Raw genomic sequence first — 23,509 nt, forward strand, 5'->3', positions numbered from 1 at the left:
ACCTCATGCATATCTACTGTACTAAGAAACTGCATTGAATCCCAGGTGAGGGAGTGTTTGTTTGCAGCCTGAGAGTGAAGGCGACTGTGGGAAGGCTACCTATCTCTCCAGCTCACATTCAGTTTTTGGGCCCTGGGGTGTGTTTTAGCCTCTGGCATTGGTGACCTCATCCTTTGCAACCACACGCTGTTTAACTTTGGGTGTGAGCAGTCATGCTACATATGTGGCTGCTAGCCTCAAACACCAGAGTGCCTCTTGCAACGGAATCTCTCTGCATGCACAGTGAACTTGCACAATCACTTGCTTCATCTTTCTGGGAAAAGGTTAATGTATTTAAAAATATCAGCAGTATGGTTGCAGTAAAATGGGACCTCGTATCCTTGAATACTACAAATGCCATCAAAATGGGAAAGCCTGCCAAAGGAAGAGAATTGCAACATTTTGTTTCTAGGCAGCCAGTGGGATTTATTTCTGAGCACATTCTGCTGTTCAAGCTGTATACAGTGGTATCTGGGGTTAAGTACTTAATTCGTTCTGGAGGTCCGATCTTAACCTGAAACTGTTCTTAACCTGAAGCACCACTTTAGCTAATGGTCCTCCCGCTGTTGCCACACCACCGGAGCACGATTTCTGTTCTCATCCTGAAGCAACGTTCTTAACCCGAGGTACTATTTCTGGGTTAGTGGAGTCTGTAAACTGAAGCGTATGTAACCCGAGGTACCACTGTATATGGCAGAATACCCATGCTACCTACACTCTGCCTTGCAAGATCTAGGAAATCTGTATGTAATGTGAAATTAATTTTTTACTATTTATTATTTTATTTATTGAATTTATATCCTGCCCTATACCCAGAGGTCTCTGGGCAGTTCACAGAGTTGGTGGCAACTTTCTGGCTTTTAAGCATTGCTGTTGCTTCACTCTCTGTATTTAAGTGTGTGTGTGTGTTTGGCTGTGCAGGAGGAGGCTGGTGGAAAAAGAAGGGAAAATGACACCAGTTTTTTTGTGAATGGAGTGAGGCAGAAGGCCGCTGTATTGCAGCGAGAGGCTCTTGTAAGAAAAAGTGGCTTGAATCAGGAGCTCAGCCCTGCACCACATTGTCACGGAATAATGTGTTAGACAGCCTTTTACTGTCTCTGCCGCCTACATGCCCAAGTCAATGGGGCCTTTGTTCCTGGCGCACTGGAAGAATGTGTGAGCTAATGGGGGTAGTGGGAGTTTAAGCTTAGTTACAGAGGCCTTGCTAAATTTCCCAGAGGGACCTAGTATTTCCTGAAGCCTTGCCTGCTGAAGGGTCGAGCTTTGTAGATAGTACAAATCCTGCTCTGAATGATAAGACTCCCTTGTCTAGATGCATGTGGCTTCCTCCCTCCCTCTCTCTCCCACCCCCTCCACTCCCCCAATAAAACTCGGCCTGTTCATTGTGCAGCCGCTAGCCCTGCCCTCCGTGTTCTGTAATGGGGTGGTCACACACACAGCTTCATGCAGAAAACGGGTGAAACTACATCAGGGGCACCATTGAATCAATATATTAATTAATTTATACCCCTTTATACCCCAGTTTTCATCTGAATGGGTTCTTAAACAATTAACTTATGGGAGACAGAAAAATATATTAATAATAAGCAGCCCTTACTTAAGGTTTCTTTCAGTCTGAATTTCAAAGAGTGGAATAGAATCACAGAATCATAGAGTTGGAAGAAACCACAAGGGCCATCGAGTCCAACCCCCTGCCAAGCAGGAAACACCATCAGAGCACTCCTGACATATGGTTGTCAAGCCTCTGCTTCAAGACCTCCAAAGAAGGAGACTCCACCACACTCCTTGGCAGCAAATTCCACGGTCGAACAGCTCTTACTGTCAGGAAGTTCTTCCTAATGTTTAGGTGGAATCTTCTTTCTTGTAGTTTGGATCCATTGCTCCGTGTCCGCTTCTCTGGAGCAGCAGAAAACAACCTTTCTCCCTCCCTCCTCTATGTGACATCCTTTTATATATTTGAACATGGCTATCATATCACCCCTTAACCTCCTCTTCTCCAGGCTAAACATGCCCAGCTCCCTTAGACGTTCCTCATAAGGCATCGTTTCCAGGCATTTGACCATTTTGGTTGCCCTCTGGACACGTTCCAGTTTGTCAGTGTCCTTCTTGAACTGTGGTGCCCAGAACTGGACACAGTACTCCAGGTGAGGTCTGACCAGAGCAGAATACAGTGGCACTATTACTTCCCTTGATCTAGATGCTATACTCCTATTGATGCAGCCCAGAATTGCATTGGCTTTTTTAGCTGCCGCGTCACACTGTTGGCTCATGTCAAGTTTGTGGTCAACCAAGACTCCTAGATCCTTTTCACATGTACTGCTCTCAAGCCAGGTGTCACCCAGCTTGTATTTGTGCCTCTCATTTTTTTTGCCCAAGTGCAATACTTTACATTTCTCCCTGTTAAAATTCACCTTGCTTGTTTTGGCCCAGTTCTCTAATCTGTCAAGGTCGTTTTGAAGTGTGATCCTGTCCTCTGGGGTGTTAGCCACCCCTCCCAGTTTGGTGTCATCTGCAAATTTGATCAGGATGCCCTTGAGTCCAACATCCAAGTCGTTGATAAAGATGTTGAATAAGACAGAACCCTGTGGCACCCCACTAGTCACTCTTCTCCAGGATGAAGAAGAACTGCCTTCCCTCCTGTTTACTTCTTAGCCAGGTTCTGCACCAAGAAGCGAGGGCAGAGGAGAGGAGTAATGGATGGAGGAGAAGTTCAGCTTCTTCTGTTGCTTCTCTGCTTTAAGACTCTTCTCATTAATTGGCATGGCCAGCATTATAACATGAGAGATGTTGTGCTACCATCCCATCTACTTGGAACTTTTACATTTAGCCTGAGGCCTAGTTTTAACAACAACAATATGTGTAGAAAAAATACAGAAAACTTGCTTAATTCATGTTTTAATTGGATTGGCAGCACTTTAACATGTCAGCACAGCATACTGATCTCAGATGTGCTGACCTTACACTAGTAGGTACCAAGATCCCAGCATAAATGTGATGCCAAGCAAGTAGAAGTTTGCACCACTAAAGTACCTTTCTTTTTAAAAAATTAAAACTTCTGTCATCATGGCCAATCTGGACCTCTTGAGTCCTGAATGGAAAAAGAGAGAGTCCCATGTATGTTTAAATACAGCTGCTTTTTGACTCAACTTCTAACTTTGACGTGCTGGTAACTATTTAAGGCAAATGAGTTCTTAGGTGGCTTGTTGGGGGCCTTGGGGCATTTTTATTTCACCTGGCCATGGGGATTTAGCATCTATTTTTTTGTAACTCTCTGACTGTTTTACTGTAAATTTCTACTTTTTGATTTCTGTTCCTTTTAAGGGTGCATTGTTTTCTGCACATTGCATGGGAGAGTGTTCTGTAAATGTTAAAAGTGCATATCCATGGAGGGTGTGTGAGAGGGAACTCCCTTGAAGGAATATTTTCCTTGCTGTTTATGTCTTAGACTTAACAGAGGGTGTTTACTTTGAGGCATTATTTTTTGTGCCTCAGGGAGACACTGCATGTTCTAGGAGTCAGATGTGTTTGCAGCATTCCCCCACTAATACTGTGCCTGAAGGAAGTGGCTGCAGGAATCTTGCCCAGAGTGGAACCTGTATAGCAGTCTTTGTGGTGGAAGGGAGAGAAGCGTCTTGTCTTTGCTGGAGACTCTTGCCTTGCTTCTGGTTGCAGCGAACACACTCCTGCGAGAAAAGAGGACGTTTCTGTGTGGCTCTTGACTTGATCAGGTAGCGTTCTCTGTCCCCACTGCCACCTTTGCCCATAGGTCCCTGGATGAACATTGTTGACTCCAAAAGAATTGCTTGTTTTCTTAAGTTAAATGTACTGGCTATTGAGAAGGGCTCTCAAAAGGCCCAGCTCCCGAGCAGGGATCAAGAGTGGGAGGATTTCAGCCTATGCTTATCTCATGAAGGCAATCTTCTCACAATCTGGCACTTTTATGAGGAGCGTCAGCTGGCAGGGATATTTTATGATATAAATTATCCATCCGTTCTGAAGAGCACAAAGACAATGGGGCTTTTGTGCTCTGAGAATAAGAGAGGGGCCTTCATGGACATGGCCATACTTTTCCTTCTCTCTCTATTTATAGAGTCAAGGCTGTAGCACTTCCTTAGCATTGTTGGTATTCATGCAAAGAGATCAAGGAGGCGAGAACCTCCTCCGGCCCCACAAAGTCATTTCAGTCCAGCTTCCTTTGCTGCTGCTGCTGACAGGAACTTTAAAAAAACCACTTCTCAGCAAAGCAGATGAAATCTTCAGGATAGAGTCATGAGGTAGTGCTGGTTTGCAGCTTTTGAGTCGGACCACCCATTCCTCAGTGCCCTATTTTTGTGTCTTACTCCTTTGCTGCAGTGTGACAGCAGAACATTTATTGCCTCAGCCAACACCTAGTTTAACTAGAGGAACGCTTTTTTTGGGGGGGGGGTGGCATAGGCCCAAACACCCCGCCCCCAAGTCAAAATGATTATAGCCACAGCACCTTCCCTGGTCTCCTAGTTTGAGATTTGATGGCCTGGTTCCTCTCCTTAGTGGGCTGCTGGTGGCTGGTCTTCCATTTATCAATGCCCTGGAGGCTGGGGTGACTGGGGAGGGGAGTGCCCCTGTGCACAACTTTGCTTATAAAGGTATACAGGTAATATGGCTTGAACTGTGTTAAAACAATCATTAATCTAGCAAAGTATCCATTCGTCTCTTGATTTTGGGCTGTGACTTTAGCATCCTTGGTACTTAAGGTCTTTCTTTTAAAATGGCAAGGCTAGAAGCTCCATACATACAGAACATGTGAACTCTCCCTGTGGCCCTAGGGATGCTTGCAAGCTTGGGAGCACTGCAGGTGAAAGGTGAAGCATGAGCAACTTGCACATCTCCCCTCACTCTCCCAGACACCCTTTTAATTGAGCATTCCTTATTATTTGTGCTCATGATTGTTATCAGGGCAGTTATATGCAGTACTGTACAGTACACTTTCAGTGGCATTGTACGTCCAGTAGGTTTGCGGGAAATCATTCTTTTTCATTTGCAGTAGGTGCATGCCCTGTGGTTTCCTGCTAAATCCTATAATTTTTCCTGACACAGATGTTCTGGGGATTTTGTCCTGCTTTTGTACTGCTCTTGCAGTATAGTGCAAGAGTGCTCCTCCAGACAACAAACATGTGATAGCACTGGAGAAGCATAATAGAACAACTAATGATGTGTGGACAGTCCAGTAGAGAGTCAGTGGCGTGGCAAAGAACGTAGCTGGAACAGGTATGGGAGCTTTTCGAAAGGGTTCTCTTTCTTCATCAAGATCATTGAAGTTGCTCTCTCCTTTCTGCAAGAGGAAAATATATTGCTGCTGTACTTTCTAGCACACTTCCTTGCTGAAGAAAACATTTTAAATGCATTTTCTGTCCACTCTGTTTAAACCTGCATGCATCTTTTGTGCAGAGTAACTCAGCACAAGGTAAATATAAAACTTAAAATCCACTTTTGTAGCACAAAGCCCATCCCTTTTGGTAGTATAAAGCAAAAATAATGAAGCTATTTTTGTAGCATGAAGCCCATCCTTTAAGCCAACCCTAATATTTTTGGCATCTGAAGAAAGGCAAAAGGTATTGACCTTCTGCTCTTCTTTGGAATAAATAAACCATTTCTTTAAAGGCTTTCTGACACTGGCATGCTGAAATGACTGGGCTTGGGTTTTGTTTTTCTATTTAAAATATGCTGGTTTGGTTCTGGGCAACTAGAAGCCTGGCTGCAAAGAAAAATAGTGTCAGGAGAGTTAAGCATGCACACCAATAGACACTTGTTTGCTGGTGTAAATGTGCAATTTAACCCATAGGGCCTAAGTACATGTTACATATAAACACCACCTTACATATAAGCACCACCTTAGCTAATGGGGCCTCCTGCTGCTGCCGCACCGCCGGAGCACGATTTCTGTTCTCATCCTGAAGCAAAGTTCTTAACCTGAAGCACCATTTCTGAGTTAGCCGAGTCTGTAACCTGAAGCATATGTAACCCGAGGTACCACTGTACTGAGGTTTTTCCCCGTTATTAAAATCAAAAGCATGCTTATCTCATCACTCTTTAGTTTCTCCATCCGTCTTCCCCCCCAAAAATGGTTTAGAATTAACTTCTAAAATAAAAGCAAGTGATAAAAAAATAAAATCCCTCAACACCAGAAAGTTTGGTGGTAATCTTTGTTGTAAACCTTTTCATCTCAGAAACAGTTATTTCTAAACCAGGCAAACATTCCCAATTTTCTGGCCTTTCCTCCGAGCCAGATTTTTGGGAGAAAAAAGTTTGCTTATTTATTCTTTCCAGTAATTGCTGAACAGCAAACTACAAAGCATTCTAGCAACTTTAATTTCTTATGCTTTCCCCCCTCCCCCCCATGTCCTGTGGTGCATATAGGAGAGGAAAAACCATTGTTTTGAATGACTTTCTCAGCAGCCTCTAAGCAGTAGAGCAAGTTCTGGACCTTTTGGGATTACCCAACTTTCGTGGTTCAAGCGTGAAACAATAATACCCCAGTGTGATTTCTATGTTAGTCTGGAGATTTTTCTGTTCTTTCTTGTTATTCATTGGAATCCTCTGTGCTGTAATGGGACCATGTTTTGAATTCCATGTTAGGAATAATAATCTCGCAAGGTGACGTTTTTGAGGGGTGCCTTGGTTATCTATTAAAATTATGCACAGGCAACTCCCCATTTGCACAGGGGTTGTCTTCCAAGGCACGTCAGTGGGATGCGTGTAAGCTCGTTCTGCCCCTGCTCCCAAAAAGGCATGCGTGTCAGCAGTCATGCATGTGCCAAACATGCACAAATGGGAAGTATTGCCTGCATTGTAATGCTATACAAGATGCTTACAAAATTCAGGAAGGGCAGCCCCTGCTTTGAGGGGCTGATAACATCAAAATTGAGACAGCAGAGAAAAAAGAGGGAAATGGGAGCAGGAGGAAACCAGAAATGATATTTTATTATTTTCAGTTACACATACTTCAGCTTAGTTACAGCAGCGGGTTTTATGGACTAGTTGACTGTTCTACACGCTTCATGGAAAAGGTGGGTTTTGAGAAAGAAGCAAGAGAGATGGCTTCAGAGGGGCTCTTCTGGAAGGCCACCCAACATTTGGGGCCAGGGTGGTTGCTGAAAAAGGGAGACTGAAAAGCCACATGCACACCCCGGCCTTTTGAAACCCAAGCTTTAGTATTTTATTGGCCCATTGTGGGTTTTGTTCTGTTGCATTAGCACAGTGGTCTGTTTTTGAACTGTTTTATAATATGACACCTGCAAGCAAAACATCTGGTTGCCTTTGCTTAAGGCTTGTTGCCTCTGTAGATCATGCATGCTAGACTTTCCCATGGACAGCATTGATGGAAGGAGCCCACATTTAGGACCTCTCCAGAAATCCAAATTATTGGTGTTTTAGTTTGGAAACAAAGAAATAAAGCCTAGGAAATATGAGGTTGTGTGCCAGGAGGTTTTTAAAAATATATATTGACTTTGGCACTTGCTATTAAAATCTGTGCCCCTTGTGGTCCTGCTGTTCTTAGTGCAAGCTTTGCTGCTTCGTGAGACAGTACAAAGACTGCAGTTTCCAGTCTAAGCTTAAGCACTCCAGAGGAGAAAGGAACTGCTTATCTCTTCCACCGTGGGTCAATTTATACATTGTTATCAAATTCCCAAATACGGGCTCATATTTACATGCATTTGCATAGAAGAAGTATCATGTGAGCTGAAATTCTTTGCATACCTGCTTATATGTAATTATCACTGCAGGGACAGCATCTTCTACTGCTATCTTAAAGGTTAAGGTACCCCTGACCATTGGGTCTTGTTGTGACCGACTCTGGGGTTGCGGCGCTCATCTTGCTTTATTGGACGAGGGAGCTGGTGTACAGCTTCCGGGTCATGTGGCCAGCATGACTAAGCCGCTTCTGGCAAACCAGAGCAGCACACGGAAACGCCGTTTACCTTCCCACCAGAGTGGTACCTATTTATCTACTTGCACTTTGTGCTTTCGAACTGCTAGGTTGGCAGAAGCAGGGACCGAGCAACGGGAGCTCACCCCGTCGCAGGGATTCAAACCACCAACCTTCTGATCAGCAAGCCCTAGGCTCTGTGGTTTAACCCACAGCGCCACCCGCTGCAGAGATGTACTGATGAGTACACACATAAATTATAGCACTGAGGGAGCAAGACCATTAAATGGGTCCACCTGTCAAGGCAGTTTCTGCCTGTGCTGTAGAAGGAAGTCGGGAGTAAATGGGGTTCCTCAACCTGGGAAGGAAAACTCTGTTCTGGAACCTGCACTGCCTTGCAGGATATATTTGGAAGAAGAAAAGACTAAAGAGTAAAAAAATCCAGAGTTGAGTCCCTAAAACAGTTGGATGGCACCTTGTATGCCTCCTCCTGGGAATGCTTGCAGCCACATATATTGCTGTGCTTTCCTTTGGACCACATCAGCGAGACCGAGAGAGAGGTCTTGTCATCTGGGCAGCCCAGGACCTCCATACAGGCTTCACCCTGAGGAGGGCACTTCAGTGCTGCTAACACAGCGATTTGACTTCACCCCTGGAGGCACATGCCATTGTCTCTCAAGACAGACAGGTGCCAACAACAGGGACAATCTGAGGGACACAATGAAACTGTGAATATGCTAGTGCATCTTATTGCAGTTACAGTGGTGCCTCGCAAATCGAAATTAAGTTTTTCATCTTGCGAGTTTTTCGTCTTGCGAAGCACGGTTTCCCATAGGAATGCATTGAAAATCAATCAATGCGTTCCTATGGAAACCGCCTTCAGACCAGGTCCGGGGACAGTCTGTCCCCCGACCTCTTCTGAAGGCTGGGGGGGGGGGGACAAGGGCTTTTCTTCCCACCCCCAGCATTTTAAAAAACCCCGGGACAGCAGAGGACTTCTCCGCTGTCCCGGGGTTTTTTAAAATGCTGGCGGGCGGCAGCGCTGCCGTACGCCAGCATTTTAAAATCACCCCGGGACAGAGGAGGACTTCTCCGCTGTCCCGGGGCGATTTTGAAGCCCCCGGGAAGGCAGGCGGGGGGAGCAAAGACTTTTGCCCCCCGCCGGCCTTCAGAAGAGGTCCTGGACCTCTTCTGAAGGCCGGCAGGGGGCAAAAGTTTTTGCTCCCCCCCCCCCGTCTGCCTTCAAAAGCCGTCCGGGATAGCGGGAAGCGCTTCCCTGCTATCCCGGACTGCTTTTAAAATGCTGGCGGTGGGGAACAAAGCCTTTCGGCCCCCGCCGGCCTTCCTGGACCTCTTCTGAAGGCCGGAGGGGGGGAAAGGCTTTGCTCCCCACCGCCAGCATTTAAAAGAGGTCCCCGGAGATTTCCCTATGGGCTTTCTTCTTGCGAAGCAAGCCCATAGGGAAATTCGTCTTGCGAAGCAACTCGCAAACGGAAAACCCTTTCGTCTTGCGGGTTTTCCGTCTTGCAAGGCATTCGTCTTGCGGGGCACCACTGTATTGCGTTGTTACACACCAGTCTCCTCGCATGACTAAGAAGTGCACAGGTAAAGTGACTGCACACACCCTGCAGACCCACATGTGTGTAACATTGACAACATCTCACAAACCACTTTGAGCATGCGAAATAGGGTCTTATATGTGAAAGCACTTGTGCCACAGTAAATTTGTTAGACTTTAAGGTGCCACAGCAAACATGACAATTTTTCATGGGGAAAAGAATCTTGGTGACTTGTTATGGCGACAGGTGTGATCAGTGGGATAACTGAAGTTGTTCAAAGTTTAAGAAATCTATTCTCCTTGAGATGTTAGCCAGTCATAAATGGCTGTGTGTTCTTTTGTGCTTGAATAGTGCATGTTTGTGCGTTTGTACACACACACACACACACACACACTTGCGCTTGTACACATGCACTCACAAGCTATCCTCATCTCTGTTGCAGTGTTGGGCAAAGGGCATTCTGTGGTATCTGCTTTTGTTGCTTGGTTGCAGAATGCATTTATTATGGTGCGATCGTGTGTGCCTCCAATCCTGCCCACTGAGGTGAAACAATAACAGCTGGTGTGCAGCTGTACACCTCACTCTGGGAACTTTCCTCACAGCCAAGAAGCCCTGAGAGGAAGGTGGGGGTGGGAGCTATATTTATTTATTTATAGGCTCTTCCCACAGTTGTAACTCTTGTTAACTGCTTCAGGCACCCCAGGGGCAGCTCTCTAGTTCTTCTTCTTCCGCAGGTTTATTCTTTCTGATGCCACCAGGACATGACAGCAAGGGGAGCCCACAGTGCATTTGTCTGCCTCGTGGACAAAGTTAGTTAGTTATTCACCCAGACTGAGGAATAGCAGCCAGTGTGCTCCACTGTAAAATCTGAAAACAATAAGCAGCATCCCCTGTTGCTACAACTGTGGTGGAAGGCTGTCTAGCAAGCTCTTGCTAAAAAAAATTCCTTTAACAGAAGTGCCAGTGTTCGTGAACAGTGAGGCTTAAGAATGCTCATTTCATTCCCAATTCAAAAAGGAGGGTGGGTTTTTATTTACACCCCCACATGTAACTCTTGAAGCTCTTATAATCTCCATGTCCATTATAAATACAGAAATGAAAGCTGGTTTCCTTCTGTCACTTTCTCAGCACCACCCCTTCAAAAATGTGCCATCTGCAATGCCCAGCTGATACGGTAGAGAACCGGCCTCCTCATAATTTTAAGCATTTTGCTCCATTGCCTTTTTGCTGGGGAGAACCTTTTCCCCACTTAAGGAACTTTGCCCCAAAGGAAAAGTTTGGGAGGGGAGGCTGCAGCCAGCGAGGGTAGAGAGCATGTTGTTGCAGGATTACATGTGTGTTCCCCCTATTTCTTTCTTTATCACATTCATGCTGCATTAGCAGCACCAAAGTGAACTCCCCCCAGGGGAAAAGCCTGGGCAGAATGTTTGGAGGTCCTGGGCTGCCTAGATGAGGAGACCCCCTCTCAGCCTCACGGATGTGAGGAAAGCAGAGCAAGATGTTTGGCACCAGTGTGGTTGCAGGGGTGCCAACTTGAGTAAGGTGAGCTCTGCCCCACATAATTGATCACATGATGTGATGCATGCACACCAGTTGAATGGCAATGCCCATCAACTTTGGAGGGCTCCAGCCCCCTCAGATATTTTAGGGGGGGCAAGGTCCCCATGGCCCCGGCTCCTATTCTTTTCAGGAGTTGCCAGAAGGAGACCTACAAGACACCATCCAACTGCCTTAGGGACTCCACTCCGGATTTGCGTAGGGTTTACTCCTGAGCCCTTTCTTCTCCCAAAGATGTCCCACAAGTCAGTGGGTACAGATTGTTCCTCAGGTTTTACTCACAAAGCCACTCTCACAAATGAGTGTAGCTGCAAGGCAGCAAAGGTTTAGGATCAGTGTTTTCCTTCTCATCTTTGGGCTACCTTCCTAGGTTGACGGGCCTCACCTGCCCCTCACTTCCCTCTACAGCATGTTCAGAAACCGCCTTCTTGACCGTTAGACCCACTACTGGTCTCGTCCACTCAATTGGCTGGAGTCTATCTTCACATGCAGTCCCTAAATCACCAAGGATTTGCTATCCTTACCTGGTTAGCCTACTCCCAGCCGTTCCTGGCATGTGGCTGCTATTGAGTCACAGTTGAGAGCTGAGTGCAGAGTGGAGACCTGTGGTGGATGGACTACCCAGAAGGAGCATGTCCCTCACCAGTGGCACTACCCCTCCTCTAACACCCCATGCATTTCTATGCACATTCACACAAATACGAAGCAGAAGGGATTTCTAGGAAGGACTGTAGGCATGTGGCTTTCAGAGAGCCAGAGGATGCTGAGGTTTTCATGAAATTAGGCCAAGAGCAGCATGTTTCCCACTGGACCACAAATCCCCCAACTAACAGTTAGGCTATTATAATGCTGATGCAGTGCTGTAATAGATCAGTTCCTTTCAAACTGTCCTCTCCTACCGATGGTCTTGCTGAGGAATAAACACCAAAAATGCTGAAGACATCTTGCCCTCCACCCTTTATCACTGGCCCTGCAATGCACAACCATGTGAGAGTACAGAGTTGCTCCAGAGTACATTTGCAGTTCACTTGGGAAACCTTTGGCCCTCCAGATGTTGCAGAATTACAACTCCCATCACCTCCCGCTACTAGCCGTGCTTTCTGGGGCTGATGGGAGCTGTAGTTCAGCAACATCTGGAGAGCCAAAGGTTCCTATCCCTGGCCTTGGTGATAGGGAGCCCCATCACAAACCCGTGTGAATGGCATGTGTTCCAGCCGTTGAAAAGAGCTGTTCATTTGGCTGGCTGTGGCAAGCTATGACTTGGCATCCAGCTGACCAAACAGGGAAGCTTTCGTAACTAGAAGAGAGGTGACAAATGGAGGCAAAGTTCAAGCTGACTTGCCAGTGGATTTTCCCATTGAAAACAATGGGAAAGTGCTCCACTTTCCCTGGGCTGTGCCCCAACGTCTGTTCTGCTTCCAGACCATCAATGTATAAACGGTAAAAGTTTCTGGGCGTGGCAGCATTTGCACCTGTATTTGCAAGGCTGCCCCCCAGTGTGCCCCAAAACCACCTTGCTGTGGGTTGGGGTTCCTTTCCAGATAACTTGATGAAGGAAGAGTTCCCTGTAGGGAGATACTTCATAAAACCGCTGAGCTAGAGGGAGTGAAATGCTGGAGTGCCGCACGTTCCTAGGATGCAAAGATGACCGTGGCTGGTTTATTTGACGTTTATTGAGCCTGTTTGGGGATATGCCAGCAAATGGAAAGAATCTATAATGGAGAGGCCTCTTTTCACAAACTGGGTGGGAAATGTATGTAGGTGGGCAGGGGGTGGGGGATGGGGTGGAAGAGAGTGGGGTTTTTGTTTGCTTTTTGCTAAAGCTGATAAATCCTGAAGCTATTCTTCATTTGATTGCCTACAAAGAATTAGTATCAAAGGGGGATTCCCCTTTTCTTCCTTCCTGGGATGGTTAAGTTGAGTCGAAAACAGTTCCTTGATCCTAACCATAATGGCACGAAATGAGGAGCTAACAAAGGCTCTGATTGTCACAACAAGAGGCCCGACTATCCCAGTTCTCTGGCTTGGCTCCAGCATTTCCTCTTTGCTGTGTCAACTGCAGGGAAAGTGAAAGTATGAGCCCATCATCTTTGTGGGAAACGTATATTGCACTTCTGAACCAGTTGCTGTGGTTTCATTCAGTGTCCTACACAGAAACATGTCTCCTGTCTTGGAGTTCTTAAGATTATGTGAGGCTCAAGTTTATGCGAGTACCTTTTTAAAACAAAGCAATGGGGTGTTGTTGTTTCTAGCATTTATTTATTTAGCGCTTATATAGACTTTCAAGTGTTCCAGATATTTTGCTTAGGAAGCTGCCTTACGGTCTTTCTAGCGCTGCCTTGCTGGCAAGGGCTCTCCAGAGAGGGACAACCCTGCGCTGTAGTTCCGCTTCTACGTGGTTTGCACAGCTGTGTTGCTGTGTTGTCCAGATGTATCAGCTCCTTATAGCAGGTTGGGGTTTGGTCTGAAACAGAGAGAGAAGCTTCCAGTAACCCTGAGCTTATAGGCCACAATTGCTCTAGGAGAAAAGTTGGGACGTTTGGGACTTTTTAGGGAAAAAAGGGTGAGTAAGAGGGGGAACATGTACAAAATTGTGCATGGTGTGGAAAATGTAGATGCTCAGGGTCATCCAGTGAACCTCTTCACACAGCACAAAATTAAACTGGACTTTGTCCCCATAATATGTAGTGATGGCCACCAGCATGGATGGCTTTAAAAGGGGATTAGACAGAAGTGTCCATTCTCATCTAGTGTGCTAAAACTCCCTCTAACCTATTGCCTAATGTCTTTTCTTGCCACAAGTAACCAGGAGAGTGACCATTTACAAGTTTACAGTATGACAAACATAGCCTTTTCGTTTTGTTTTGATATTATAAACATAGCTTCTCATTCTGATTTTTCACACAAACCTTTATAGCAAGTTGACCCTGCAGACTTTGAAAAGAACGAAGAGACATTTCTCTCTCTTCCTGCTCTTGTGTTTTAGTCTCAAAACTCTCAACACTTTTTCTTCTCTTACAGGAAAGGCCTTTGATATTACATACGTACGCCTGAAATTTCACACCAGCCGGCCGGAGAGCTTTGCCATCTACAAACGCACTCGGGAAGATGGTCCTTGGGTGCCTTACCAGTACTACAGTGGCTCATGCGAGAACACCTACCGCAAATCCAGCCGTGCCTTCATCAGGACCGGGGAGGATGAACAGCAGGCCCTTTGCACAGACGAGTTCAGTGACATTTCTCCACTCACGGGGGGCAACGTAGCCTTTTCAACACTGGAGGGCAGGCCCAGCGCTTACAACTTTGACAACAGCCCTGTCTTACAGGTAAGGAGAATGGGGATTGGATCTGGATCAGAGGCTGTGATTGAGGCACATCTCAGTTCTTCATATCTAAGTCTCTCCTGGGTACAACCAGAAGAAGACACTGGGCAGCTCCTCTCTACTTTTTATGGATAACCCCAATGTAGGCCCACAGCATCTTCCAGTTAGCGAAGTTATCTATGGTCCTGCTTCTTCAGGTGTGTTCTGTATCTTGCTGTTTAGCAGCTGGTCAGGGAGACCCTGGCATGAGACGTGAAGCAGCACAATCTCTATTGAAATGAATGGGAACCACAGAACAACCTGTCTGCTCCTTTGAAGGAGACCGATATACATGTGTGATGAAGAATAATTAGTAAAACGGTAATGGGAGAGCTTGGGAATTTGGCTGTTTTTGGGGTCCACCATGTAGGTCCAGTGGTTCGTTGCAGGGGAAAACTGGTGCAGATTTTTATAAGAACATAAGCAGGACCTGAGAGCAACAGCACTCTCCTCTCCTGCAGTTTCCAGCAGCATTATTCAGAAGTACAGTGCCATTGGATAGCCTTAATATCTATGAATTTGTCTAATCTTCTTCAAAAGTGATCTAAGTTGGGGGCCATCACTGCCTCTTGTTTAACTGATCCATTTAAATTTACATCCTGTCACACCTCCTAACAAGGAAACCAGGCATCTTCCTTTTAAGGGAAACAGAACTGTTGTGTTGCATCGCTGTTGTATTTGTTTTTCCGTGGGATCCGCCTGCTTCCTTTTCAAATTGGCATCAGCACATCTTAAAGCTATGAAATGAACAGGAAAAATAGTGGTTGCTGTGAACATGAAAGCCTCTCTGATGATTATTCAGTATGTGCTGGAATGCAGGCTCCTAAGAAAAGACAGACTTGAGCCCAAGAGCCTCGGGGCAGGTATCTCTTCTGCAGCAATTATGCTGGTTTCCCTTGGGTTGTGGGGAGTCGATGGGAAAGCGGAAGCTGAGAATTTAAAACAAAGCATTTGTGTAAGTATGATTCATTGTGTGTAGTATACATGTGTACTTGGTTCTGAGACTGGAAAACGTCTAGCAAACCAAATACATGTACATATCTTTGGTTAATTTTTTAAATTTCTCCTCTACTTCCTGGACCAAGCTAAGCATTCCAAACCATTTAGAAAGAAGGATATGGGATAGAAATAAATCCCAAGATACGCTAGCATCCCTGAGGACTCAACTGCTTAGCTGAGTTGAGCTTGAGGGTCGACTCTATCCCTAGAGCATCTGTCCAGTTGGGGGGGGGGGTCTAGAGTGTGTGTTCCTGGCATTAGCCAATCGGGTCAGATTAGGGATTCTGCTGGTTTACCACCCGCCTCGCTGCCCAGCAGTCTCCCTTCCTGAGCTGACAGAGCTGGTCTTGGAAGTGGTGTTGAGGACTCCCAGACTGCTGCTTCTGGGAGACTTCAACATCCATGCCAAGGCAGCTGGCTCTGGGGCGGCTGTGGGCTTCATGGCTGCCATGACAACCATGAGGCTGTCCCAACATGTCACCGGCCCAACGTACATGGAAGGCCACACTCTGGACCTTGTCTTTTCAACTAGGCAGGAAGACGGTGATTTGAATGTGTGGAACATTGACATCAGTCCCTGGTTGTGGTCACTTCCTGTTTAGATTTAGAATTTCAGCACCTTTCCCCCCTCTGCAGAGGTGGGGGACCTATTAGGAAGGTCCACCCTTGGAGGCTGATGGATCCAGTGGTATTCCAAATGGCTCTGGGGGGTTTTCTGGCTGTTATGACTGGTGCACCTGTTGAACCCCTGGTTGACCTCTGGAACACCCGAATGGCTCGGGCGATTGCCACTGAGTGCCCTCTCCCACTTCGTGGAGCCCGATTGGCCCCCTGGTATACTCTAGAGATAAAGGCAAGGAAACAAGCTGGGAGAACAGGGGAGGAAAGATTCAAATGGATGCAACCAAACATGGTAAGGGCTCATTATTGAGCCTCCCTAGTGGCAGTGAAGACAGCAAAGAAGGCCTACTTTGCTGCCTCCATGGCATCCTCATTATGTCTTTTGGCAGAGCCTTTCCAGATTGTATGGGGCCTTTTCCAGGCTGGCCCAAAGGAGATGGTAGAACCAACGGTAGGTCTCTGTGACTTGTCTGCAAAGCATTTTGAGGATAAAATTGCTTGCATCCACCAAGACCTTGACTCTGCTGTTATAGGAGATGAATCCCATGGGGTGTCCAGAGCAGTCTAGTCCTGTTGTGCTGGATGAGTTTCAGCTGGTAAGGCTTGAGGATGTGGACAAGGCGCTGGGATCAGTCAGAGTGAACACTTGCGCTCTAGACCCTTGCCCCTCTTGGCTGATAAATGCCAGCAGGGAAGGAACAGCTGGCTGGGCCAGGGAGGTGATCAATGCCTCTTGACGAGAGGGGTGGTCCCTGCCTGTTTGAAGGAGGCAGTGGTAAAACCACTCCGTAAGAAACCTTCCCTGGACTCAGAAAATCCAACTAACTACTGGCCAGTTGCTAATCTCCCTTTCCTGGGCAAGGTTCTGGAGTGAGTAGTCACAGACCAGATCCAGGCACTTTTGGAAGAAACTGATTTTCTAGATCTATTCCAATTGGGGTTTAGGCCCGGTTTTGGCACAGAAACTGCTTTGGTAACCTTGTATGATGACCTCTGTTGAAACAGAGACAGGGGAATTGTGTCCCTGTTAATTCTCCTCAACCTCTCAGTGGCTTTCGATATCACTGACCATGGTATCCTTCTGGAGCAGCTGTCTGAGTTAGAGACGGGTGGGACCGCTTTGCAGTGGTTCTGGGTCTACTTGGGTAGTCGATCCCTGAGGGTCAGTCCTGTGGAACCTTCAACGTGGAGTTCCTCAGGGCTCAATCCTATCCCCTATGCTGTTCAACATCTACAGGAAACCACTGGGTGGGGTTATTCGGAGATTTGGAGTGCGTTGTCAGCAGAATGCTGATGACACTCAGCTCTACTTCTCCTTTACATCTGCAGGTGAGGTAGTGGAAATGCTGGACTTGATAATGGACTGGATGAGAGCCAACAAACTTAAACTCAATCCAGACTGAGTCACTGTTAGTGGGGGTTCCCTAGACTGGATGGGCTGGAAGGCTGCCTGCTCTTGACGGGGTTACAGTGGTGCCTCACAAGACGAAATTAATCCGTTCCGTGAGGCTCTTCATATAGCGGTTTTTTCGTCTTGCAAAGCAAGCCCATTGACAGCTTAGCGGATTAGCGCTATTAGCGGTTTAGCGGCTTTTAGCGATCAGCTGTTAAGCGGCTTATCAGCGGATCAGCTGATAAGCGGCTTAGGAAAAGGGGGGGGGAACCCGCAGGAACTCGCAAGACATTTTCGTCTTGCGAAGCAAGCCCATAGGGAAATTCGCTTTGCGAAGCGCCTCCAAAACGGAAAACCCTTTTGTCTAGCTGGTTTTCCGTCTTGCGAGGCGTTCGTCTTGCGGGGCACCACTGTACACTTCCTCTGAAGGAGCAGGTTCGTAGCTTGGGGGTACTCATAGCTTAGATCCTTTTCTGTCGCTCGAGGCTCAGGTGGCCTCAGTGGCCCAGAGTGCCTTCCACCAGCTTGGGCTAGTGGCCCAGCTACATCCTTATCTGGACAGGGATAGCCTAACTACTGTTCTCTATGCTCTGGTAACCTCAAGGTTAGATTACTGCAATGTGTTCTACGTAGGGCTGCCTCTGAATATTGTTCAAAAACTTCTGCTAGTGCAGAATTCAGAGGCCAGGTTGCTCATTGAAGCAAGATGGTTTGAGCATATTTCATTGTTCCTGGTCAGACTGCACTGATTACCAATTAGTTTCCAGGCCCAATTCAAAGTGCTGGCTTTGACCTATAAAGCCTTAAACAGCTCAGGACCACAATACCTCAAGGACTGCTTCTTTCCACATGAACCTACCCGGACCCTGAGATCATCTTCTGAGGCCCTTCTGAGGGTGGCAACACGAGAGCAGGGCCTTCTCTGTAGCGGCTCCCCATCTGTGGAATGCTCTCCCCAGGGAAGTTCGCCTGACGCCTAAATTATACACCTTTAGGCACCAGGCAAAAACGTTCCTTTTTGACCAGGCCTTTGGTTGATCTGATTTACATCCTATGCCCTTTTAAAATGTGCTTTTTTGTGTGTGGGGGTATTTGGTTGTTCTTTTTCTTTTTATTATATATTTTGTGGTTTTACATCTTGATTTTATTCTGTGAAGTGCCCTGAGACCCCTAGGTATAGGGCGGTATATAAATAATAATAATAATAATAATAATAATAATTAATAATAATTAATGTGTCCAGAGGCTGCAGGTTTTGCACAACCTGGAAATCCAAATGCTCTGTTTGTGACTTTATGGTTGTCACAGCACAGAGCAGTAATCAGATGGGTGATTGGAGAATGAATGCACAGTTGGTACAGAATTTTTAAAATGCTGTTCATAGAGGCTTCTTAAGCTCTCATGTGAGGTTATAAAGGGATTTTTTAAAAAAAATATAATGAGTTTTGTTACTGGATGAGTTGGGTTCTCAAGGAAATAATGAATAATGTGGAATTACAAGGCCCAACAGGCCTTCTGGCAATGGCCTCATTTGCATGTCACTTTAAACTATAGTTAAACGTGACTATGGTTCAAAGCAGAACGTGCAGCAGGATGAAGTGTTGGGTGCTCTGCTCCCCGTCCGCCTCCTGCTGCTGTGTGTGGCTTAGCATTACACCTGAACCTTGCCTCTGGGTTTGTTTTCCCCAAGCAAACCACAAGCAATAAGCCCAAAACAAACCTTGGGTAGAGTCACATAGAATGTATGCTATACATTGAGTGATTCTGTGGCTTGTTCATACGTGTATTGTGGCTTCATTTCAATTTCCCCTTTTAGGAATGGGTAACTGCTACCGATATCAGAGTCAGCCTTAATCGCCTGAACACCTTTGGAGATGAAGTTTTTAATGATCCCAAAGTTCTCAAGTCTTACTACTATGCCATTTCTGACTTTGCTGTGGGTGGCAGGTAAGTAGTAAACCACATCCGATTATATATTTAATATCTTAAACAAGTGTTTGCTTGGAGCTTCTGACTGCATCCCCCCCCCCCATTTTTATTTGTATGTACACACAGTTAAAGTGATTTTTCATTTAAAAATGATGACTTAATAAAACATCTGTTACTGAACTTGTGTACTGGTATTTAACAGGCTCAAGGACTATTCCAATATCCATGGTGCATTCTTCAAGTTCATTTGCACTAGATTCATGTAACCAGGTCAAGCTTATAAAGTTCAGTAGTACTTTTCATAGTTACTTGGCGTTGTTTACATTTTATGAAAAGTCTCTGTCCATGATAAAAGAGGTTGTCATAAAGTAAAACCCAGACATGAGAATGTAACCCATGGGCAGGCAACCTAAGGCCCGGGGGCTGGATCCAGCCCAATAGCCCTCTCAATCTGGCTTGCGGATGGTGTGTTTTTACATCAGCGTGTTTTTACATCAGCGTGTTTTTACATGAGTAGAATGTGTGCTTTTATTTAAAATGCACCTCTGGGTTATTTGTGGGGCATAGGAATTTGTTCATTTTTATTTCCCCCCCAAAATACAGTCCAACCCCACACAAGGTCTGAGGGACAGTGGACCAGCCCCCTGCTGAAAACCCTTTTCACTGGTTAATAATTGTTCGATAGTTCAGATGAGAAGCAGGGGAAAGTATTGCTAACGGTTGTGTGTTAATTGCAGCTCTGCCTTATCCCTGACTTTGTTTAAGCTAACAGTTGTCTATAAAAGCTTTCCATACAAATACTTAACTTTTCCAACTTGCTCAGAGCACTTTGTATATATTACACCAGTAACTTTCACAACAGCCTTCTCAGTTAGGCCAGTATATTTATCCGCATGCAAAGATGTGGAAGAAGGAGACAACTGATGCTGAAGAGCTGCTTTGCATAAGGCAAATAAGGTAGAAGTTGGGCTTCTTGGCTCACAATGCACTCTTTGAACTTCTAGCCACTAAACTCTGGCTGCTAGAGTAGGTACGCAGAGTACGTATCATTTGTAAACTTTGAAATTGCTTTGCACAACTTCATCATGTCTGCTCTCCCAGTAAGTTATGTGCTCTGGCACAGTGGGAGCTAGTAGCATTTTTGTTTCATTTTTCAATAATAGCAGCATCCCTTATCTGCCTTTGATTGACTTAGATGTGTCAGTATTCTTCAGTCTGTAAAACAATAACACTTCTGTCAGAGTCATGAGGGCAAACCCAGTTGAGGTTTGATAACACTTGGGTTGTGTCTAAATCAGTGCTTCTCAAAAAAATTTCTCTGGGCCACACTGTCAGAATTAAAATTTGCTTGCACCACACCAAATGTTTTTATTGATGAGAAATGTGTTGGAAAACAAAAAGACACAACTCCTAACAGTGCTTGATTTATAACATAGAACACAACTACTTTATCATATGATCGTGGGACACCTAGAAGGTATAAAACAATGCAACTACGTAAGAGCATGAATCATTCCTAAAATATAATACTGGTTGTCCCTGAATTTTCCTGCCACACTTGCCATTCTCTCCTGCCACACTAGTGTGGTGTGTCACACCATTTGAGAGCCACTGGTTTGGGCTTACTTTGGAGAAATCAACTGCATAATAGCATAGTGGAGCGGATGTGAGAGGGGCACCTGAAAGCTATATTGGAATAATTGTTGCTACTTCTATCCTGCTCTTTCTCCCAAAGAAGCCCAGGGCAGTAAAGGTAGAAATGTTACAACAGGTCCCTGTTTGCCTGTCTATACTGCACACTTTTCATTGGCAATATAAAAGGTGATTCCTCAAGGAATATGGAAGCACATTGGGCTCGGTTTCTTTCTTTTAAAGAAAAAAATAGTTTAGAAATTGCTTTCTCACCTACTACTTTGCTTTAGCCGTCACTTGAGAGAGGTCGGGTGACTGTATTGGTTCATTGTATGTTAAGAAATTTCCACTGCCCTGAGAATCACTTTCCTTGGGGTGGAGGCGGGAAGGAACAGACAGACCCCAGGAGTTCCTTTGTTGTGAGTCAGTCTGGTTGTGTAGGAGGTTTGGACTCTTGTGGGGCACAAGATGTACATTTCTTCCTGAAGTCTTGCTCCTACCGTGCAGGTGTAAATGCAACGGCCACGCAAGCGAGTGTGTGAAGAATGAATATGGAAAGCTGTCCTGCAATTGCAAGCACAATACCTTTGGGGTGGACTGTGAAAAGTGCCTCCCTTTTTACAACGACCGGCCTTGGAGAAGAGCAACGGCAGAGAGTGCCAACGAATGTTTGCGTAAGTGTGCTGGGGTTGTTCTTAAATAATCTGGCTTTGTCTAAGAAGCAAAATCTTCCTGCCAATTATTTCATCACCTCCTACTGTCATGTGGGAGGTAGCCAATTTTAAAGCTCTTTGGAGTGTTCTCTTCCTTTTTCCTCCTGGCAAGATCCAGTCCCTTCCTGTCTCTTGTCATCCTGTATTAATTCAGGAGCTTGGCTTATTTTAAACCCTACCTCAAACGTCTTTGTTTCCTCTTATCAGTTGGCGTGTGTTGTGTGGTAGAAATCCCTTGGAACCTGCAGAGTGTTGGGTAATTCTTTGTCTTGTATCTCAAGATTCAGACCACACTAGGTGCTGTACAGCTTGTTATCTGTGGTTATTGTTGGCACACCAATCTATTTACCCAACTGCAAGATAAAAAATGTATTTCTCATTTATGCATTGTTGATTCAGCATAGTCCTCTGGAGTTAACTAATTATCACCAGGAATTGTGTTCTATGGATGAAAATAAATAGATAATCTGTGCCAGGATGACCCAGATTCCGCAGTCACAAGAAAGGAATTCTATAATATGCATGAAATATACAAGATGATATGCAGGACTCTCCCTTTGCATACATTTCTCCGCTTCTCCTAGTCCTGGGAAGAGGCCAAGGATCATAGAATTGTAGAGGTGGAAGCAAACCCCAAGGGTCACCCAGTCCAGCCCCACAGAAGCCTTGCCCTCTAACTAGTAGAAATCCTGTTCAGCAATCCCTTTGGCTTTTGAGACTTCCCCCAGGTGTTGCCCACATACTTTAAAGCACATCATTGTAGCCATTAGTACTAGAAAGTGTTTGGTGGTTGGGTTGTTTAAACAAATAATAATAATAATAATAATCTGGGAACTCTATTCTGGATGCTACCCAAGACCTAGTGTTTTTCTGACTTACTGTGGAGTTTGTGGTATGCAGGCAGTCCTTTCTTTTTTGAAAGGGAAAAACCCCAAACCTTAGGGGGGAGAAAAGGGAGAAAAATTGGATTTCTTGTCTTTCATTCTGGGTGCAAAGTTCTGATGGGGAGAAAGGTCATGGGACTTGAGCTTAAACCAGTACAAGGGACTGCTGCTTTCCTAGAAACTGCTGTAACCCTCAGGCTTAAAAAATACCCTAGTCGTGTGGTGGGTTAGGTGCATCAAGAAACCGTCTGTGTGAGCTTTATTCTGGGCAAAGCACCTTACAGTTGTTTGCATAGTGACTGCTTTTCTTGTGGGAAAAGTGCTTACATATGGTACCCGGGTGGTGTTGGGAGGACGGCAGTGTGTGGCAGGCAGATTCATCTTCTGTCTGGAATGTACAGTAGACTAGGATGACAGTGAAGCAGGGGGAAACTATTGTAAGGCAACTGTCTGAAAACTTCTGTGTGCAATTGTTAGTTGTTCTGTGACATCCTTGGGAATCAATTTAAATGATCATAGAAAGAGGTATTTTTTTAAAAAAAGAGGAGAAAAGTATTGATAAAAGCAGTTTCTTTTAATTGCTTGATCTGATACCTACTATATCTTCTTGCTTCTGGAGTTGCAAAGTATTTCTGGCCTTCAGAGATTTTTCAATGGACACAGGTTTGCAATACAATAGAGTTCTGATTATAGATGCAAATGATCTCTCCTGAAGAAACTGAGAAATGTTTGTTTTTGTGAAAATTATTTCCCTGGAACCCTCATTCCTTCAAAGTATGATCCAGCACCATGAATTTAGCTGAAACTCAAGGGAAGACTCTCAAATGACCCCCTGAGTCCTATCTTTGGATATAAGTGCATGTTATAAGAAGAGCAGCCTCATATCAAGTTCCCCATCCCCTTCCATAATGGGCA

At 45.5% G+C, this 23,509-nt stretch overlaps 1 protein-coding gene across 1 annotated transcript in view; it reads left to right on the forward strand.

Moving 5' to 3' along the window:
* Positions 1 to 23,509, forward strand: part of LAMC1 (laminin subunit gamma 1) — a 115,848-nt gene that overhangs the window by 48,660 nt on the left and 43,679 nt on the right. The window contains exons 2-4 of the mRNA XM_081915013.1: positions 14,083 to 14,387; positions 19,253 to 19,383; positions 21,505 to 21,671. Coding sequence (XP_081771139.1) covers positions 14,083 to 14,387; positions 19,253 to 19,383; positions 21,505 to 21,671 — 603 coding nt within the window. The remainder of the gene's footprint in view (positions 1 to 14,082; positions 14,388 to 19,252; positions 19,384 to 21,504; positions 21,672 to 23,509) is intronic.

Source organism: Podarcis melisellensis, assembly GCF_964234715.1.
Source record: "Podarcis melisellensis genome assembly, chromosome: 6".
Lineage (NCBI taxonomy): Eukaryota > Metazoa > Chordata > Lepidosauria > Squamata > Lacertidae > Podarcis > Podarcis melisellensis.